Below are 20,365 nucleotides of genomic sequence, written 5' to 3' on the forward strand. Positions count from 1 at the left end.
CAACCACTGCAAATCCAAAATCTTTGGTGGAATTAGGTTTTTCCAGATGGGATCACAGAATGGTTTGGGTTGGAAAGGACCTTAAAGGTCATCTAGTTCCAACCACTGGCCATTGGTCAGGGACACCTTCCACTACATCAGTTTGCTCCAGGCCTCCTCGTCCAACCTGCCTTAGAACACGTCCAGGGAGGGAGCATCCACAAACTCCCTGAGCAACCTGTTCCGGTGTCTTACCACCCTCACAGGAAAGAGCTTCTTCCTGGTGTCCAGTCTAAATGAACACTGAAAGCCAACCCATCTCACCTCATCACAAACACCAGTAAAAAGTCCCTCTCCAGCTTTCGTGTGGGCCCCTTCAGGTTCTGGAAGGCTTATGCCTAGATTTCAAAAGGCAGCTAATAACATCCTACCAGCTATGGCAAATGTCTTTGGGAGAAGCTTCATATTGGGTTTTCAAGTAAGGAATTTTTAACTGAGAATGGGAGCACAACACTCAAAGTCTTTATTTATCAATATTTATGTATTATAACTGTTACTGTGATTTTCCTCCCATTTTTGCTTACATTTCCTTTCCAAGTTAATTTTTAGGCATGATTCTTAGAATCATAGAGTCAGTCAGGGTTGGAAGGGACCACAGGTTCCAACCCCCCTGCCATGGGCATGGACACCCTACCCTAGGTCAGGCTGGCCAGGTCCGGCTGGCCAATTCTTCCATATCCCAAGAGGCTGTTTATTTTAAAGACCTAAGAGTGATCAGAGTTTGTGATGGGATTTGGTTTGTGCTTCCAAGCAATCTGTTGTAGCATTAAACCTGGAAAATCTGTCAGATCTCAGGCTCTGGCAGTATCTTACCAACTTCCTCTGGTTGTCTGTGGGCTGCAATTTAGGGAATTGTTCTTCTTCATTATCTTCTATCCCCAAGGATTTCTGTCTCGTTTTTCTGTTGCTTCTTTCTTTGATTTCTTTAGTAGACAGAGAAGAGGCTTCAAGGGAGCTAATTGACAGGATATCAATTCCTTTAATAGCCAGTGACTGAAATTAAAAGAAGACCATGGATGGTATTTTTGCTGGGTGCTTTGAATGTGAGCAGGAAGAAAACATTTCTGTGCTCTCTTTTCTTTCCTCTTAATTTGTGTTTCACAAAACATGCTAAAAATCTTCCAATATGTGATAACACTAAAAGAGGCAGGAAAGAATATCCCAGCATATGGAGCACTGAACAACTTCTATTTGTAGTATTGGGCCTGCCAGGAGCAAAGCAACCACATTATAGCTCCTATTCCTCCATGTGGCATATGTGCTCACAATGAAAATACTCAGTTTGAAAATCGAGCTGTGAAATCATAGAATCAGCCAGGTTGGAAGAGAGCTCCAAGCTCACCCAGTCCAGCCTATCACCCAGCCCCATCCAGTCAACCAGACCATGGCACTAAGTGCCCCAGCCAGGCTTTGCTTCAACACCTCCAGACACAGCGACTCCACCACCTCCCTGGGCAGCCCATTCCCGTGCCAATCACTCTCTCTGTGCAGAACTTCCTTCCAATATGGAGTACATCCATTTCCCCAAAGACATGTGCAAACAGTAGTAACATTATGTTTTCTCATGTAGGATCCTTAGGACCGTGTTCATTCTGTGGCTAACTTTCTTTCCCATATGAATTTAGGGCCATGTTTTCAAAACTTGGGATTATCTTGTTCCAGAAGTTTCTAAGCCATGTAAGCTACCAAGAGACTTTTCATTCTACCACACTGGCTTTTGGTTCAGATGTTGACACAGTCGGTCGAGTGAATTACTGTGTGTTTCTCTGCTCAGCAGCCCACAAAGATAAAACAGAAGCAAAAACAAAAGACAGTTACCCTTCTCTCTCAGAAAGCTGTGAGCTGGTGGAATTGTCTGTTCTCCAGATGTCAAAATAATGTGTTCCTTACAGTAACAGCAGACTTTAATGCTCATTCCCCACAACAAAATTCATATCCCACAGGAAGAATGCACAGTCGAACAAGAAATGTCTCCTGTAGCTGTAGGGATTGCTGCTTCCAATAGGTTACTACAACGAGTGACTTCTGTATGCAGCTGCACGCAAGGAGTGTTGCTTTTTCTTACATGACTGACAACAGAACACTGAGACCAATGATTTCAAGGAAACCCTTTACATACCTCCTGTTCCTTCTGTAATAATTCCATGGCTTCCCGAAATCTTCTTTCCTTTGCCTCTGTTTCAGCAATGGTGGCTCTGTTCTGGTCTTCATATGCCATGGTTACTACAGCCAGAATCAAGTTGACTAGATAAAATGAGCCCAGAAAGATGACCAGCATGAAGAAGAATATATACACCTTCCCAGAAGCTCTGAGGGTCTGTAGGCAACACAATCCAGAGACAGGAATTACCATAGGACATACCAAATAAGCTTTCCCCTCTGGAATTCTTCAGATGCACTCAGCTGCCTATAAACAATATCTTAGGAAGCCTAATGGAGATCTACCTCCCTTAGCCCCTCTGCCCTCTCTTTTTCTCTCGTGCATTGTAGCCAGTGAGTCACTGATCATGTACCCCAGGAGGAGGAGGGAGGAGGCCTTGTTGCATTGCTGAAGGACAACAGAAGACCCTTTTAGCACTTCCATACAGTCTCTGAACCAGCAGGGTGATAGGACTGCTGCTGGGAAGCACTTCAGTGCCTCTTTTGAGGAGCCACATCTTGGAGGCAGGCAGAAGGGAGGACATGAGCTTAACGACTTGGAGCTACTGCTTTCATTTGAGGCTTCTTGCACTGTCTAAACGTTTCCTGCTTCATCTATTTCTGCCCCTGGGAGAGCAGTTGTGAGTCATGCAGAGGGCTGGTACCTGCTGGTACAGACGCTCCCAGTAGTCCTGGGTCATCAGGCGGAACAGGGAAAGAAAAGCCCAGCCAAACGTGTCAAAACTCGTGAAACCGTGGTCAGGATTTGGCCCGGTTCTGAAGCAGATGTAGCCTGGGGGACAGGTCCTGCAGGTAGAAAGTGGAGCTCTTTTAGCTGTGAGAGTTCTGATCATTACCCAGTTCTGCATTTTTTTGGGTAGCCAAAGACTTTTCTAATCCAGCTAGCACTGGGTGGAAAGGGGAGTGGAAAAAGCAGCACCCACAACACAGCAGCAAAGGAATAAGACCACCAGCCCAGGACAACTCCCTCATCGCCAGCCTGAGGATGAATCCTCTGCCCCTTACTGCAAAAGCAACACATCTCCCTCCTTGCCCAAAGCTGCCCTTCAGTAACCAGCTTAAAACTCACGAGCCTACACAGAGAGCAGTGCCTCTGTCCTGTGCTGTGTCTGACACCTCCATGTCTTCAGTTCCCTCCTGCACTCCTGGGGCTGAGGAAGGCAGCACAGCTGCAAAGGCTCAAAGGCATTTAGACCTGGACAACCTCCTGCCTGTCCATGCTTTGTTCCCTACACGTTACCTGACTGCTCCCTATATTTTGTTGCCTGTGTTCCTGTTACTGCCTTCAAGGAGAGCCTGGAATTTCTGCTTTTGTCTTTCACAACTGAGCAAATATGGAAGCACTGAGGCAGAGAGAACTTAGGGAGAAGGAACAATTTTAAGTGCACTTACCCAGCACTAGGGCCACATAGCAAAATATCCGAGGTGCCCTCTTTCCTAGGAAAGTATTCTATAGAAAAAGGGGAGGAAAATTAAAACCAAAGCACTTTCTAGCCTGATTCTTCTATCCCTTAGTGTAAGCAGTGACCTCTAAGTGTATGTGCACAGAGAGAGAGAGGTTTCCAATGCTCAGAGTAACTGCACCAGATTGGAAGGTGTCCTGTCCCCATTTATGAACAGCTATATGCATGTGCACAGATTTCAAACTCAAGCAGTCCTTAAAACAGAAGTTTTAATAAATTACATGATCCCTTTGGCCTCGGCTGAATAAAGTGATGAATCAGAGGGCACAGACTCAAGCACAGTCCTTGGTCTGGTGTGATTTTGGCAAGTAGCAATTAGTCCTCTCCAGGATGGGATGCAAACATCATTTGGGGCAGCACAGACCAGCTCTGGTTCCAATAGGCAATAATTATACATGTCCCCTCTTTTGAGGAGGAAGAAAGAGTATTTGGCTGTGAAGATAGACACCATGCCACAGCACTGCTCTGCTGAGCAAACAGCAGGAGGTGCCAACCCTGCTGAGCTGAGAAATCTGCATGAGGATGTAGGAGCTGTGCCCTTTTTGACACCTTCCTCTATTTCTCTTAACATGAGTAACTCTGGTATCTGAGAGAGCAGCAAAGTAATAGCTTTAATGCCAAGAGCTAATTAGCCCCATTGAGGCCTGGGTTTATTATCCCAGATGCAAGGAAGGTCTCATGTCTTCCTGGTGCTTCTCAAACCTCCTCTGTGCTCGCCAGGTAAGAGGGCATGATTCAGAGCCAGCAGGAATCATTAGTGGCAGCTGTACAGTGCCATGTCAATACTAATAAGTCGCTGTCTGAGTTGCTTTCTGCCCACATTTTATTCAGCTTTTTTCTTGCTAACTGGCAGGAAGTGTGAGAAGACTCAGGGTTTGGCTTCAGAGAATCACAAGAGCAGGTAGTTCATGCTGTGGATGGGCATTTCCCACAAAATGAAACCCAAGGAAACCCTTAAAATAATATACAATGAATCATTTAATAGGAAACCAGGTTTGCAGTGCTATAAATCCTAAAACCTTCAGGAGAGTCACTTAAGTGTCTTTAAAACTGCCTGTTCCCTCCTGTTCCTTTTGCAGTCACTGCCACTCGCCCAGCACGCAGGGTGTATGGCACAGGACGTGAACAAGATTATGAAGCACCACAGATTTTGCAGCTCTTAAGCCCTGCTTTCTCCAGGGCATTGCCTCCGTAGAGCTGCAACCCTCTGTGTTATGAAGTAAGTGAAATCAGGTGGGTTTGTTTGCTGTCTCTTCAGCACATTAGAACAGTAGATGCATCCAGAATGTGTTAACGTCCAGGGCCTTGTGCAGTGCTCCAGTCACTGCCTGGCTTGGCTCGAAGTTGTGATTTTCACATGCAAATGCCTTTGTTCTTACATGTGGTTCTCTGCTAGGTGCAAGAGTTTCTTGCAGAGTTGTTCCTCAAGAATCTTTTATACAAAGAACTTCTCCCTCTGGACTGTGAAACTATTGAAGAAATATTGTCTGGACAAGCCTTTAGCACAGAATGTGCAGAGCATCCTGGCTGGCTCTTTCTAACTGCTGCAGCACTTCCCTGCGTTTGTCCCTGTGTAACTGCCACTCTGTCTGAACCTGCTGGTGCAGATTTCCTTCAGGGATAAAAGCTTCTTCAGATTTCTGGCAGGGACATAGTTTGCTTTGGGTATACTTTTTCGTGTATATTTAGCACAAGGTTTTTCCTTTGAGAATTGAATCTCACAGGTGCTGTTTCTCTGAATGTTTTGGTGTGTTTTCAACTCTCTGCTCCTGTCACAAGACTCAGCCCAGATGTGTAGGTGAGAAATGTGCTATGAGCCAAAGTAAGATGCGTATGATATGGGGAAGAAAGTAACACCAACTTGGAACAGATTCCTCTGTTTCAATCTGAAGAGTAACTCACTGGGCAGCACTATGAAGATGTGCAGGCTCTTGAGCTTGTAGTGAAAGGTGAACATTGGAGAATTACAGCAGAGAATGAGCTGCTGTTGTTTCAGTTACTGTCACAACATTCTGGGAAGCCAAGTTGGATGTTACTGGAAAATTTGGGAGTGCTATTTCTTCTAGTGAAGGGTAAGGATGCGTTCCTGGATGCCTGCAAGCTGCTCTGGCAATCTGAAAGCCATTATCAGGTAGTTACTCTTCAAAATACCAATCAAAGCATCAATTACTGTTCACGGGAAGTGGTTATACATGCACGCAGAGGTGTCTGTACTATCAACTGAAGCAAAAATTACCTGTGTCGTTAGCAAACATTTCATACAAGTCATATGTTTTATTAGTGAGCTCTGTAGAGTTCTTGGTACATTTGTATCTCAAGTTGCCCTTAAAAAGCTGGAGGCCTATGAGAGCAAAGACGCTCAGGCAGAAAACAGTCAGAATCATAACATCAGAAAGCTTCTTAACAGACTGGATAAGTGCCCCTACGATGATCTTGAGTCCTAGGAAGACAATATACAAAGGGAAAAGGGGATGAAAATCTGAAATCCATTTGTCATACTTGATTAGAGTTAAAGCAACATATAACAACCAATGTCCTGAAATGCAGCCAATGTGTTTGCAACTCAAGGATAGTTTGGATAAGAGTGTGAATAATGTGACAAAGAATTGCTTTTCCTCATTTGCTTCACCCTACAATTTCCAGATGTTCCTTTAGTCCTGTAAAATATCTAGGCAAGGATGAGGAATCAGAGGTAGTTTACTCACTCTTATCCAGAGTGAGGAACATGCATAATTCAGGTGAAATTTCCAGTTCTGGTGAAGAAACTGGAACCACCAGAAACAGTAATGAATGCAATCAAAAAGATAAGCGTGAAAAGACAGAGGCAACTCGTGGGTTCTTAATTTGTACTTCATCCAAAGAAAGAACCCCCCGAGTTTATAACGAAGGGAAAAGTGACAAGGGATCTGATTTCCCAGGGGTTATGGAAGATGCTTAACAGCAGTCTGTTCAGCCACCAGCTTCTGTTGAGCCATAACTCATGGACCAGATAGAAGAGAATTCCATAAAATTGGCACGATGTTGACAAAACCTCTAAAAGCACAATGAAAATAAGTTAAATACTTGATTGCTTCTCATACTTGATTTATTCTGGCTGGTCCTGGTGAACTGAGACACTGTTTGTGTCCATAAATTCAGCTATGTCTGAAATCAGTGAAAGATAAAGGAAAAGAAGGGTAAAGGCAAATGCCAACATTTTGATTGGAGCAAGGAATCAGTTGTAAGAAATAGGAAAGGGTCAAATAGGTTTTCTTACCTGGGACTACTGAAATGGTTTTTAAAGCTCTCAGAACCCTGAATGTTCGTAGAACTGACACACTCCCCAAGTTACTAACTGCTCCCACGTACCTGCAAAGTCAGGATGGGGTAGATCAAGTGGTTGGATGAAGTAAACAGGGCAATTATTTTACAGTGATCATTCTTAACTGTCAGCTTTTCCAAGCACACTTAAAGTAATAATAAACTGGAGACTTTGAAACCCATTTCTCAATTGTTAGTTGCCTTATGAGCTAGCTCTTGACTTTTGCACAGCTGGTTGTGTGTCCATGTCTTGAAACCCCATGCATTTAAAACACAAAGATGACACTCAAACTCACTCAAGCTGAACTGGTTTGATCCCCCCTGTAGCTGCACTTAACCAGGATAAGAACTTTCTAACTACTAGAAACTTACTCAGAAGCTCCACCTATGATTTTTGGTGGCAAAGAGCCCAAACCTTATGCATTGTGCCAGTATCTCAAACTTACACTTTCACTCACAGGGTTAGTATGTCTGTATTTGACAGCCCAGCTACTAGAGCTGACTGAAATACATCCACTCATGTACACTCAGAGCGTATAGAGCCATAGAAACATTTTGGTTGACAAGACCTTGAAGTCTATCAAGTCCAGCTGTCAACACAGCACTGCCAGGTCACCACTCCTCTGTGTCCCTTAGCACCACATTTGCAGGTCATTCAAATCTCCCAGGGATGGTGACTCCACCACTTCGTGGGCAGCCTGTTCCACTGCTCAACAAGCCTTCCTGTGAAGAATTTTTTTCCTAATATTCAACCTAAACCACCCCTGGCACAACAAACCTCATGTTCTGCACAGCTCTGCTCCCTTCTGCAGAGACTAATACATAGCTGTTACACAATAGGTGAGAAAATAAGGGGAAGAGTCCATGTCCTGGGGCGTTTCAGATGCAATTTGGACCCGCAGGGGCTGTTCTGTCATACAGCAAGAAACCTTTTTCCCCACAGCAATAAGAACTTCAAACACAGGGCACAAGCACAGGTAATCCATATCTTATCTGCTCCTGCTTACGCCATGACGATAACAGAGAAATCCAACCAGTTCCAGGGATCTCGAAGGAAAGTGAATTCATTTAGACAGAATCCTCTTGCCAATATTTTTATCAGTGATTCAAAAGTGTAAATGCCAGTGAAAGTAAACCTAAGGAGATAAAAGTGCCAAAAAGGAGAAGAGCAATATTAACAGCAGAGACATAGGCAGACTGTTTACTGTCCAGAACAACCAGCCAAGCCAGCGCTGCAGAGAAGCGCTGGAACAGCTGCTGCTGATTTCAGTGTTCGGTCACTCTCCGGCTCACACGGACTGAGACAGGAGCTGACTGTGATCTAGACATGGCTACTAACATGACTGCTTGTGACCTGCGGCTCTTTGGCTTTCAATATTCCTTTTTTCAGACTCCTTCATGTGATTCCTCATAATTTAAACCCACGAAGCTCCCAGCTACTTGCTAAAATAAAGACCCAAATTTGTGTCTTCCTCTGGTTCCAAGTAGCTGAGAGATGCACTGTGCATTGCTTACTTCAGGCACACGGCATCCATTTCTGTGCAGAATATTTAAACACTCAGAGAAGTCCAAGAGTGCAGGATTTTCAGTTGCAGATGGCAATTATTCTTATTAATGGAAAATTGTCAGTAAAAGCTCTCCTGGACTTAGTGAGTGCACTTAGCATTTCAACAAGGCAGAGATCTCCCTGCAGAATTCACGAGGCATTCAGGCAGTAGTCAGCAAATGCACTGAGAAGAGATACCCAGGTAGTGCTTCCCTTTTCATTTGGAAAGCAGCAGTCTGAAATTATTACTGAAATGCATTTGAAAAGCAGACATGATGCCAACAGCAGCTACAAGTCTTATCTACCCTTCTATGCTCTCGTAGGTAAAGGAATATCACAGAATCACAATAAGGTGGGGGCAGGAAGAGACCTCAGGGACCCATTTAATCCAGCTCAGCTGCTAAAGCAGGGTCACCCAGAGCAGGCTGCAAAGGACTGCATTCAGGCAGGCTTTCAATATCTTCAGGGAAGGAGACTCCACAGCCTCTCTGGGCAACCTGTTCTGCTGCTCTGCTACCCTCCAAGTAAAGACTTTTTTCATATGCTCAGACGGAACCTGTGTTCCAGTTAGTGACAGGCCAAGTGGCAGCACACACAGAGCACCACTGAAAAGAGTCTGGCCTCATCCTCTTGCCCCCCTACCCTTTAGATATTGATAAGCACTGGCAAGATCCCCTCTCAGTCTGCTCTTCTTTATGCTAAAAAGCCCCAGGTATCTCAGCCCTTCCTTGTAGGAGAGATGTTCCTGTCTCAGTAGCATCTTCACAGCCTTCACTTGCAACTCTCCAGTAGTTGTCTGTCTCTTTTGAACTGGGAACAATATTCCAGATGTGATCTCAGTAGGGCAGAGCAGAGGGGGAGGAGAACTTCCCTCCAGCTGCTGGACAGACTCTTCTCAATACACCCTGGGATACCATTTGCCTTCTTGTCCACAATGGCAGATTGCTCAGTCACAATGAACTTCTTGGCCCCTGGGACTCCCAGGTCTTTCCTTGCAGAGTTCCTTTCCAGCAGGTCAGCTCCTAACCTGTACTGGTACACGAGGTTATTCCTCTTTCTGTAAGTGTAGGGTCCTGCATCTATCTCAGTATCTTCTGGACATAGCTATATTGAGACTATACAAAATCCTGTTCCTGGATGCATGAGGGTTTGCCATTCTCAGCTGTTTCAGCATCATGTCACACAAGACAGTCAGAAATAAGTTCCAAAAAGAAGTCTAAAATAAGTCTTGTGGAATCTTTTCCCTTTGTGTTAGGTGTTGGAATTTTCAAGGTTTGTTTTCCAACATTGTTATCCCAAACTACAATATTGAGAGGTGAATCTTTTGTTTTAAAGAAATAAAATCTTAGGATTATCCAGCCTGAGCATGACTACAAAGGCATGGGACTGTTGTGGCTTAACACTGGCAGCACTGAAAAGAGCTTTGCTTTCTAAGTGTCCTGCAGGATAGGAGCTTCTGACAAAAGCTTTGATTAGAGCAAAGCTCAACGTTTGAATAGTACTAAAAAGGATTTTAGAAGAAAGCAACTCTTGTGCTTCATCAGTGTCAGTTACAGTGGGAAATGTCTTCAGATAAAGAGCAAATAATTACTGAGCGAGTTCAGAAAGTGAGAGACAAGCTGGAGCACTAGGCCAGACATGAAGCTAGTTCTACGGTGGAACTTAATCTATCCTTACTTTCTCCTACGACACCATAATTGTTGCAGTTACTGAGTTTAGAAACAAAAATGCTCCCTCAAAGCAAAAAGGAAAGTGACAAAGTCCTAACACAAGCAACTTTCCTTCTACCTCCCCCATGAACTCTTGTGTGAAAGCAGCAAGGTAAGTCTCAGTAACACAATATAACTACAAAATTGAAACACCTACATACCCAGAGATACTTACTCCACATACTTGTTCCATGAAGCAGAGGAAGAACTCTTAGGGGACTCGGTCAGAGCCATGAATACACAATTAGTTAGAATAGTGCACATGATAAACAAAGTGAACAATGTAGGTCGTGGGAGTGAAGGCAAAGCATGTGATGTTGATTCAGAAATGCATTCAGCTTGTCTCTCAGCCACAGATGCAGTACCTGCTTGGTTTTGTTTTCAAGCACATGTAAGAACAGCATGCACATGTATTTGTCAACTCTCAGTCATGGAGGTGACAACACACAAGCATAGTTATTCATGGCACCCAGGCTAGAGATCTGCTGCTCTAAGCCTTTGCAGGCTTGGTAAAGGATACTGAACTCAAGGAGGGTGGAAAGAGGATGCATTTTTTAGTTTCATTCTATGGCACAGGAGTTAAAAACTTGCTCAAGGTCACACAGGTGAAGCCCAAACCTGGCTGCTTCGGCAGAGCTGCACTCTTCTGAAGGAAGTCTACCTGGACACTTGCAAGTGTCTCAAAGAACTCTAGATGTCCATGTTTCAACAGCTCTTGGGACTGTCCAGCTGCTCTGTGGGACCTGCTGACTACAGAGTATGAGCAGGAATTCAGCTGCCTAGATCATCTGTAGACAGCTAAGCTTAAGGTCCTGGCTCCAGAGGTGAATCTCCTGCCTCTTGCCATGCCATACATTTTGGCAGGGCAGGAGGTAGATGTGCATGGGAAAGACATTGAGCCTTTCTATTGCACATCCTTTTCATCCCTACAGAGATCCCCTGGCATTAGCTCTGCACGTGGTCACACTCTCACCAACCCAGGAGACAGACTGTTGAAACGCCTACGTCAGCCAACTTACAGCCTCAGGTGAGAGGCATCACTCTTCTAGGAGTCTGTGCTCTGACGGAAGCTTCAGAGCCATTGCAGCCAGCTCGGCACCACACAGCCAGGAGATGTCACAGGGACACTGCAGACTCTGCCCTGGGCCAGACTCAGCCCTGAGCAGCAGTGTTGGTATTGCTCTGTTCTCATCCTCCAGCACCAAAATGGAGCAATACACTAGTGATTCCCGGTGAAGCCTGATTTCAAGGTGGTACAAATCCTGTGTCATCCATTATATTCCCAAGGCTTTCCCTGCAATAGCGTTCACGGAAATGTTTGCTTTCACCTGCCAAAAATGGGGTATCTAAAATCTGATTTCCTAAGGAAATAAACTCTGTGTGGTTTTCTTTTCTGTGTGTTTTCACACATGCACCTGCCTATCTCAGCCCTTTTCTCTTACACTGGTCAATGCTTGACCAGCTTTGGCACATGAATTGACTTTAATTCCTACGGTCTGGGTAAACAGAAGATGAGAGAAAGCATAGAGGCCTTCTTAGTCTCCTTGCTGAGAAAGGCTTCAGCATGTGATACTTGTTTATGGGACACCAGGAGATCAGGAGGAGAGACCAGTCTCAAAACTAGCAGAAAATCAGGCTTTAACCACAGTTTTGTGAGACCTGAAGTACTGAAGCACTCACAAAACTATTTCTACACAGACAACACAAGTTCCTGACTCATCAATCGAACTGATCAGGAGAGAGGGAGAGACTAGGTCCATTCAGTGCTCTGAAATACACCACCACAGGACTGTGGACTCAAAGATTCCACAATCAAATTAAACGAAAGGATATGAATGGACTAAAATCTTAATTGCAGTTCTTCGGATGGGGTGGAAAGGGCTGAGGATCCACAAGGCACGCGTAGCAGTGAATCTGAAGATGGTCTTCTGCTTGTTTAGCACTATGAAAACCTTGAAAAAAAGAAACAGGAAATAAAGTTTGCAGGCAGTTGAGCAGAGAGTGTATGTTTGCTGTACCTTGCAGCAGTGACGAGCAGGAGCTTGATTTTTACTTCAGATTGTTCAAGTGGGGAGAGTCTGCTACCCTTTTGCCATAACACGATGAAAGAGTCAATGGCCATTAACTGCCACGTTGGGAACAAAACCCTCAGCAGCAGCTTCTATTCTAGACCCTGAAGAGTTGTGCACACAGCTAATGTTGCTTGTGACTATCGCCACAAAATACATTGACGCTCTCAGTAAGTGAAGGCAAGCAGAGGTGGGAAGGAGAACTGCAGCCTTTATCCTTGCTTGCTGCTGTTGGTAGCGACCCTTTAGCTCTAAGGCTGCGGACACTCCATCACAGCATTAGCCATTCTCACTCAATAAGCAGAGCCTCCAATGGGTTAGTTCCATTTCTTTGCTCCTGACTGAAAATAATGCTTTGCAATGCCTCAGGGCTAGAAGGTGGTGCGTTTGGAACGTGCTAGGGAGGAACGCAGTGACTCAAACCAAGGAGTTTAAGAAAAATCTACAGAACTGCTGTGGATCCTTGTGGATCACACTCGACCCACCTTCTTCCTTCACCCTTTTTGGTTTTTTCTGCTTTCACTCTCATTCAAACGTTAATCAAGTTCATGTTATTTAGCTCATGTAAGTCAAAGGCTGTTTTTAAGAAGATTACAGCCTGTGCCAACTGGCTGCATCATTACCACCCCGAAAGGGATGACAGCTTTTCCAAAGGGAGGTAAGCAAAACCATTTGACAGACTATTCACATAAACTTCTTGTCAGCACAGTAAACCAAATTAAAACCCGAGCGTTTTAGCCAGCTCTGACCTTACGGTCTTCGTAGTACGGGTCGAGATCCTCCAGGGGTTCCCCAATGAGCTCCGGAGGAGGACTTCCATAGAGAGCTGGTAGCTTTTGGAAAGCTTTGAGGTCAAGCTGAGGACGTGGTTTCTCCTCAGGTTTCTGGTCTGTAGTGTTTCTTTGACAATTCCTCTTGGCAGCAATTCTCTTTTCAATGGCAGCCAGGGATTCTAATGTGAACTTAGAGAAGCTGTTGGTACCAGGTAGCAAGAATTCAGCCATTTTTCATTCTTCTTTTCCTGTCACCAGTTCTGCCCAAATAATAGAAGCAAGCAGAAAGGAAGTCAAATAACTCTCACCAGGTAGGTCATGAAAACTAAACATCTGCCTATGCATAGCTAAGAGCAGAACCTGAGCCAGCAGCTTCTAAGCACAAAAGCTCTATCCAGAGATTTCTTCAAAATGCTTTCTTTGAATTTGAGCTTTGAGAAGGCACTCTAGAGCCAGTGCAGAGTCACAGCTAGTACAATTCGACCTGCAGGCTGCGAAGGGATCCCCTCTGGGACAGGATCACTGCTCAGCCTGCATGGAAGATGACACCAGGGACACACGCGCAGCCTTTCCACCCAGAGGCTGCCACTGCCACTTCAGTATGGCCTTCCAAGTCGACTCCATAACGTGCAGTCAGAGCTTAATCTTCCAAAGTGTGAGCTGTCCTCACTGGACAGCTACCAGGTGATTTTCTCCCTCACCTTTGCTTTCTAAGTGCTATATGAAACATCCCAGGAAAAGAGAACATCTGAATAACAGGGCTTTGTTCACTACCTGTGTGCTGGGTCTCTGTAGCTTCCCTCCCATACGATGCCATTTCATTTCTCCCCGGAGACAACATGACTCCTGCTGTCCTCACCTTGCTGTAGGAAGCCACTGTTGTGAGAGCCACAGCTGGAGGCCAGTGACAACTAAGTGCTGTGACATCTGTTCTGCAGTCTGCCTGCCTCTCCACTTGAAGAAGCACACAACATTGCAATTATGAAAAGCCTTGCTTCTAGCCCAAGCCAGAAACATTTCTGGAGAGCAGTAGGACAGTCAGGTAAGAATATTCATTATTTCACACTTTTCAAGGCCCAGCTGGAGCCTGGGAGCTGTGTGTAGTACTGTAGCAGAAGTGGAACCTGTTGACACCTCCTCCCAGGTTTCCAAGTCCTCGTCTAGCCAAAGTGGTTTTTGTTTTGTGGCTGCTTAGGGTAATTTAGATGTTGTGGTATCAGTAATGAGAGCTGTGAACGATGCACAAGTGACAGTTTCTGTGCAGTGCACAGAGGGAATACAGTAATCACTTTGTTCTGCACTGTGCCAAACCACCCAGACACACCCATCCCTCACCCAGCACTCCAAAGAGTCCACCTGGTCTCAAAAGTTCACCCGTAAGATTCTGAGTTTGTAGCACATTTCTTTGTGGTTTTCTCTCCACTCTCCTATGAAACCATCTTTCAAAGGCCAGAAAGGAAAGCTGGAGTGTCACACCATTCTCCACACAAACCATCTAGGAAGAAACAGATGTTGCTGGCTAAATCCAAGGACACACAGAGTCAGAGGGGACTCGACTTGAGCTGGAGTCTGATCAGGGAAGCCTTTACTGATGGCTTTCTAAATTGCTCCACAGATGAACAAACACTAAAGAACTGAAGTCTTATGCTTGCTGTGACACACTCCACTAGCAAAACTCCCACGGACAGGAGCTGCAAGCTGTGGGTACTCCTTTGGAATTCTAAGTCATAAACCTCTGAATCTCGTGGGGGCATCAGAGTGCTGAACTGCAGACTTGCAGACTTTGGGGTGCAGCCTGTGCAGTAGCCTTACACTGATTTCTTCCCAGGTGGATGAAGAAGTATTTTCCAACCAGCCCACAGGGCACCTGGAGAACTGCAGCTTGCAGTCACAGTGGTGTGAAATGAGAGTGCTTAGCCCATGTGACAATCAGTACAGTTTGAACAGAAACACACATGGCCTGAGGCAGCAGTGGGTAAAGGCTCTGGCTGTCAAGTTCAGTTAGAGAAAGTAGATGACTGGTTGTGAAAAGATGATGATGATGTTTATGTAATTCATTGGTTTGCTGAGAGGGATAAAAGTCAAAACATAAACAAAGTTCTCTCACTTTGTCCTGGGTCCTTACCCTGTTCATTTTATGTTGTTGGATCTAATTACCTCCTTCTAATCCTGGCCTGCTCTGATAATTCACCTCCAATCTCAGCTACTAACATGTAAGCTTTGCTGGCTGCTGCTTTGTTTTGTTTGCCTGTCCAAGGTAGAGGGGGGAGGAAAAGAGGGGTTATCTTTGAGCCCTTCAGGGCAGTTTTCTTCCTCCAGGAAGGAGTTTGCATTTCTGTATTATTGCTCACTTGTCTGTAACTGCAAAGACCTCCAGAGATGTGCTTCTAAATTTTGCCATGCTGCAAAGAGAGCTTCACCTTACTTCCAAGCTGCCTGAGCTGGCCTAGGAAACAGCAAATAACGCTGGTGTGGGGAAGTTCCTAATCCACCACACGGTCAGGACTTCCCCTGGTACCAAACCAAGGCAGCTGCAGGCTAGCTACAAGAGCAGGCAGAGCTTTAGCCGCTCTGGCGCAGCGCAGTGACGCTGAGGCTGGATCCATTCCGCTTCCCTCGCAGGGTCCTCCGGCGTCTGCTCCCTGTGGCTCCAGCGCTTCTCAGAGGCGTTTGCAGCTTCGCTCCTGTAATTGCTGCACTTCGACAAGTGAGCAGAAGCTAAACATCAACAAGCTCAACCAGCACCCGTGAGTGATGTCAGAGCAAGTATTGAGCCGAGCCTAGCCTAGCCCTACCTAGCCGGGGGGCCACACAGGCCCCCCGGCCTTTAGATCCCCTCCACCATTCACCCGGTGATGCACCACAGGGACTCACCAGTGACGATGGGAGGAGGATCCCTCTGCCCAAATGGGCAAACTTGGGCTGCTGCCCCTCCTGGGGCTGATTATAAAGGGGAGTGGGCAGGGAGGGCAAAGTGGCCGCACCTGGGGTGGGAGGAGACTCAACAGGACCCAGGTGTGGGTTTGGAGGATAAAAGGGGGAAATTGGGGGTGGGGTGTGAAAGGGGCAGGTATGATGGAAAAGGGCAGGTGGTGATGAAAGGTGGAGATGGAGAAGAAAAGAGAAAGGTGGGGTAAAAAGATGGAGATAAAAAGAAAAGAGCCAATGGCTTTTTGGGGTAGGATGAGGGAGGTTCTTCTTCCCCTGTACTCAGCACTGCTCAGGCCACACCTTGAGTGCTGTGTCCAGTTCTGGGCTCCTCAATTCAAGAGAGATGTTGAGGTGCTGGAAGGTGTCCAGAGAAGGATGACAAAGCTGGTGAGGGGCCTGAAACACAAACCCTATGAGGAGAGGCTGAGGGAGCTGGGGGTGTTTAGCCTAGAGAAAATGAGGCTCAGGGATGACCTCATTGCTGTCTACAACTACCTGAAGGGAGGCTGTAGCCAGGTGGGGTTGGTCTCTTCTCCCAGGCAACCAGCAATAGAACAAGGGGACACAGTCTCAAGTTGTGCCAGGGCAGGTCTAGACTGGATGTTAGGAGGAAGTTGATGGCAGAGAGAGTGATTGGCATTGGAATGGGCTGCCCAGGGAGGTGGTGGAGTCACTATGCCTGGAGGTGTTCAAGAAAAGACTGGATGAGGCACTTGGTGCCATGGTCTGGTTGATTGGACAGGGCTGGGGGATAGGTTGGACTGGATGATCTTGGATGTCTCCTCCAACCTGGCTGATTCTATGATTCTATGATCAAGACAAGTGTGGCCAGTAGGTCTAGGGAGGTTCTTCTGCCCTGCTGAGACCACACCTGTAGTACTGTGTCCAGTTTTGGGCTCTCCAGTTCAAGAGAGACAGGGACCTGCTAGAGAGAGTCCAATGGAAAGCCATAAAGATGATTAGGGCTCTTGAGCATCTTCCCTATGAAGAGGGACAGAGACCTGGGCTGTTTGGTCTGGAGAAGAGAAGGCTGGGAGTTCCTAGTTAAGCAGAGATCCTATGCACAGAGACTCCTTCTCTGAAGACCTTCACAACCTACCTGGATGCATTCCCGTGTGAGCTACACTGGGTGAGCCTGCTTTTGGCAGGGGAGGGTTGGACTCAATGATCTCTGGAGGTCCCTTGTGACCTCTAACATTTTGTGACTCTGAGTAGAAATCTAAGCCACACTTTTCATTCATGGATAATTCTGGGCTACTCTGCCTAGAGCTGAAGAAAACCTAATGATTATAAAGAATCTGGAAAAAATGCTCCTGATTCATTCAAGCACCTTTCAAACTATCCCCATAATAATTTCTGCTACTCCTAGTCTCAGCGAGGTCAGCACACAGAGTGCAGCTGAGAGACATTTGGTGCTGGCAGTTTGACCAGAAGCAGCAAAAAGTGTTAATGCAAAACCAGTTTTGCCCCTGATGGCATAGAACAACAAAGCATCGTTTGGCCTTTTGGCAAGACTTGAGCTGCCTACAGAGCAGTGTGACACTTGATACCTTCCTAAAATGTGATGTTCTCTTATCCTTTGGCTGACTGAAGACCAGAGAATGCTTGAATGAAATGGACGTGACAGAAGACGAGCACTAAGAAAATCAAAGCAAGAGAAGCATTTAGGAATTCCTCTTTTAGCTACCAAACACATTTTCTCCAAATCATGTCTCAAGTACTAAGACATGTAGCTAGGCAGCTCTCTGCAGCAAGGCTGATTTCCTCCAAATGTCTTTTCCTCTCTAGAAATATTCACTGTGACAGGCTAGGAGACAAGGTTATTGTCAAAGTTGTTTTCTCCCTTTTTTGCTGTTAAAGTCATCACAATTCAATCCTCCCTTAACAAGTAACAGTTGTTCTCAATTATTTGATTTCCTGGCTTCATGACCCGTTATGGAAAGAGATGAAAGTGTGTTGACAAGGTCACCAGAATGACCAAGGTGATTAGTGTGATCAGAGTGGCCAGGATTATCTTTCTACATTTCTTTTTTTTTTTGCCTTGGATGATTGCAATTCTTTCCTGGTAAAATTATCCCTTTGGTTTAAAAAGAAATTACCTCTGAAGTGAGATTATAGTTGTTTGAGGACTGTGTGAAAAGCCTTGTCCTCCTGGAACAATCGAAACGATGCTCTCTTCAGTGTAGCTTATTTTTGTACACTGATTCAGTGATAACACCCAGTGCCTGGAGGAACAAAGTTGGAGCCTCTAGGCTGATCCAGCTGTTGGAATCTCCAGTCAGGAGCATCACTGTAGCCTTAGAATGGGATGCCAGCTGCACCACTCAATGTTGTCGTGGTAAACTTGTGTTGTGTTGCATCTTTCTGCACCTTAATTTCCAGGAGACAAATATTTCTAGAACTGAGTAAGGAAAGGTTCTGTTAGCAGAAGTTCAGACCATCTGTAGAAAGGTTCCTTCTTCAAAACCTTCTCTATGCTTTGAGGCAGATGATGTAACCTAATCACATTGGTATTGTCTTAATGACCTTTAAAACGTATATGAAAATAAGTTCTGTATATCAACACATGCAATTTGTTTTGTCATCTAATAAGTAAGGCTGCAAGGGAGCCCAAGAGGTCTCTAGGTCTCTAGCTTAACCTACTCCTCAAAATGGGTCTGCCACAAGGCCATGGATTTATGCAGGGAAATCTCCAAGGACAGAAATTGCACAGCTCTGAGCAATCTATTCCAGCACTTGACTGGCTCTGTCCATTTGGACCTCTTGCAGTTTCAAGTTATGTCTCTCACCACATTTTCCCACCACGAACCACTGTACTAACAAAACCAAAGAGAATTTGCAAGGTAAAAGGCAGCCTCCCCCTGCCCTTAATGGAAACAAATATCACACCTGCTGCAGCCCAGCTAGTCTGCTGATTTCTAACAGCTTGCAAGGTCTGCACAACACCACCGATTGAGCTTGCCAAAGGAGACTGCAATCAACATCTTTGCTCATTAGTTTCCCACTTTGAGAAGCATCACATCTTACCTGAACTGGGCTGGGAAACAATCATTTGAATATTCCAAGCTGAACCTCAAAATGTGTTTACCTTCCATAGACAATCTGGCCAAGAGCTCCAGTCTTACAGCATAGCATGTGAAGGAAAGAGGATGTCAACAGCCCACCTTGCTGCTCCACACCCTCTTTGCAATCAACAAACTGAGCATGTAGACCAGCTAATGATAAGTAAATATGTTGATTAAGACAGAGAAGTGATGGGGAAATGTAACTTTTTTTCTATTGCCTATAAAGGAAAATCTGAGCTAACTCCTATTCTTTCCATATGGGATTCACAGCCTGCAGTTCCCAGGACTGGGGGATGAAGGTAGCAAACAGTGTGGAGATTCACAAAGCAGTGTACAAAGGTCTGATAAAGCCTGCCCCTTTGGGTGGGAGTCACTCACTTCACTGCAGATTCCCTCCTCTCCCCCAGCTCCCCCACTGCCTGCTGAGACACGTTCTGCTTGGAATGCAATGCATCGCAGCTCGGAGTGCCAGGTGGCTACGACTGGTGGCCTGAGATGTCTCGAGTGAGATGAGAGAAGTTCAACTCTTTGCATCCTTTAGGCCCAAATTACAGCTAACTGCTAAACTTCCAAAGACTCTCCAGCCAGAGGTGGGACTGGGCAAGCATCATTAGTCATCAGCAGCCTGTGAACACATACCATTTCTAGGACCTCTTTATATTATATTGCTTCCTTAATGACTACTTACAGGGCTACTTAGCAATTAGTGAAGCGTTAAGTCACATTTTCTTTCACATGGTAAGGGTGGACTAATTTTCAGCTACTTTGCAATCATAAATAATTTAAATTTGTATAGAGATCATTTTCTGTAAGTGCTTGAGTAGTCAATTGACAAGTTGTCAAATGGCCAGTTGCAAGCACTTGAGGAAGCTGAGAAACTGTGGCAGCACAGGGATCCAAGAGAAAAGAGCCCAAAAGCTTTTAATGATGGTAGACTAGTCCCTTGTTGTAGGACTTGGGAGGAGGAGGAGGAGGAAAAGGAGGAGGAGGGAAAAGAGAAGGAGGGAAAGCAAATCATTCACTTCACCAAGCTTGGCAGACTGGGTCCTGCCAAACGGCCAGCAGTGGAGGGAAGGAGCATGTGCAGCTTTCACTGAGCAGACAGCAGAGCTGCGGGGTTTGACCAGGTACGTTCCTTACTGAGCCATCTGTGGAGTTTATGGGTATTCAAGGGTCGCAGCAAACAAAGAGAATTGAAGTCTCTTCACCCTTAAGGACTGCCTCAAATGTTCAAGGAGCTGAGGGCACCTGGGTAAGAGTTGCTGCAGTTGTATCCAGATGACATCATTAAACGGTAACTTGGTTGTCTT

General features: G+C 45.5%; 1 protein-coding gene and 1 long non-coding RNA gene across 2 annotated transcripts in view; both read right to left on the minus strand.

Moving 5' to 3' along the window:
• Positions 1-15,160, minus strand: part of LOC135185762 (sodium channel protein type 5 subunit alpha-like) — a 36,185-nt gene extending 21,025 nt beyond the window's left edge. The window contains exons 1-11 of the mRNA XM_064162882.1: positions 13,036-15,160; positions 12,051-12,169; positions 10,393-10,500; positions 7,970-8,098; positions 6,919-7,010; positions 5,890-6,102; positions 5,439-5,442; positions 3,592-3,636; positions 2,844-2,985; positions 2,159-2,356; positions 853-1,032 (exon numbers count right to left, since the gene is read on the minus strand). Coding sequence (XP_064018952.1) covers positions 853-1,032; positions 2,159-2,356; positions 2,844-2,985; positions 3,592-3,636; positions 5,439-5,442; positions 5,890-6,102; positions 6,919-7,010; positions 7,970-8,098; positions 10,393-10,500; positions 12,051-12,169; positions 13,036-13,290 — 1,485 coding nt within the window. The 5' untranslated portion in view covers positions 13,291-15,160. The remainder of the gene's footprint in view (positions 1-852; positions 1,033-2,158; positions 2,357-2,843; positions 2,986-3,591; positions 3,637-5,438; positions 5,443-5,889; positions 6,103-6,918; positions 7,011-7,969; positions 8,099-10,392; positions 10,501-12,050; positions 12,170-13,035) is intronic.
• A 137-nt stretch (positions 15,161-15,297) lies between these two features.
• Positions 15,298-15,972, minus strand: LOC135185763 (uncharacterized). The gene is made up of 2 exons (XR_010306590.1): positions 15,934-15,972; positions 15,298-15,752 (listed from the first exon to the last, which is right to left on the minus strand). It is a non-coding gene; the product is annotated as an uncharacterized LOC135185763 (long non-coding RNA).
• Positions 15,973-20,365: the final 4,393 nt, after the last annotated feature.

The sequence above is a fragment of the Pogoniulus pusillus genome, chromosome 23 (genome assembly GCF_015220805.1).
Source record: "Pogoniulus pusillus isolate bPogPus1 chromosome 23, bPogPus1.pri, whole genome shotgun sequence".
In the NCBI taxonomy this organism is placed as follows: domain Eukaryota; kingdom Metazoa; phylum Chordata; class Aves; order Piciformes; family Lybiidae; genus Pogoniulus; species Pogoniulus pusillus.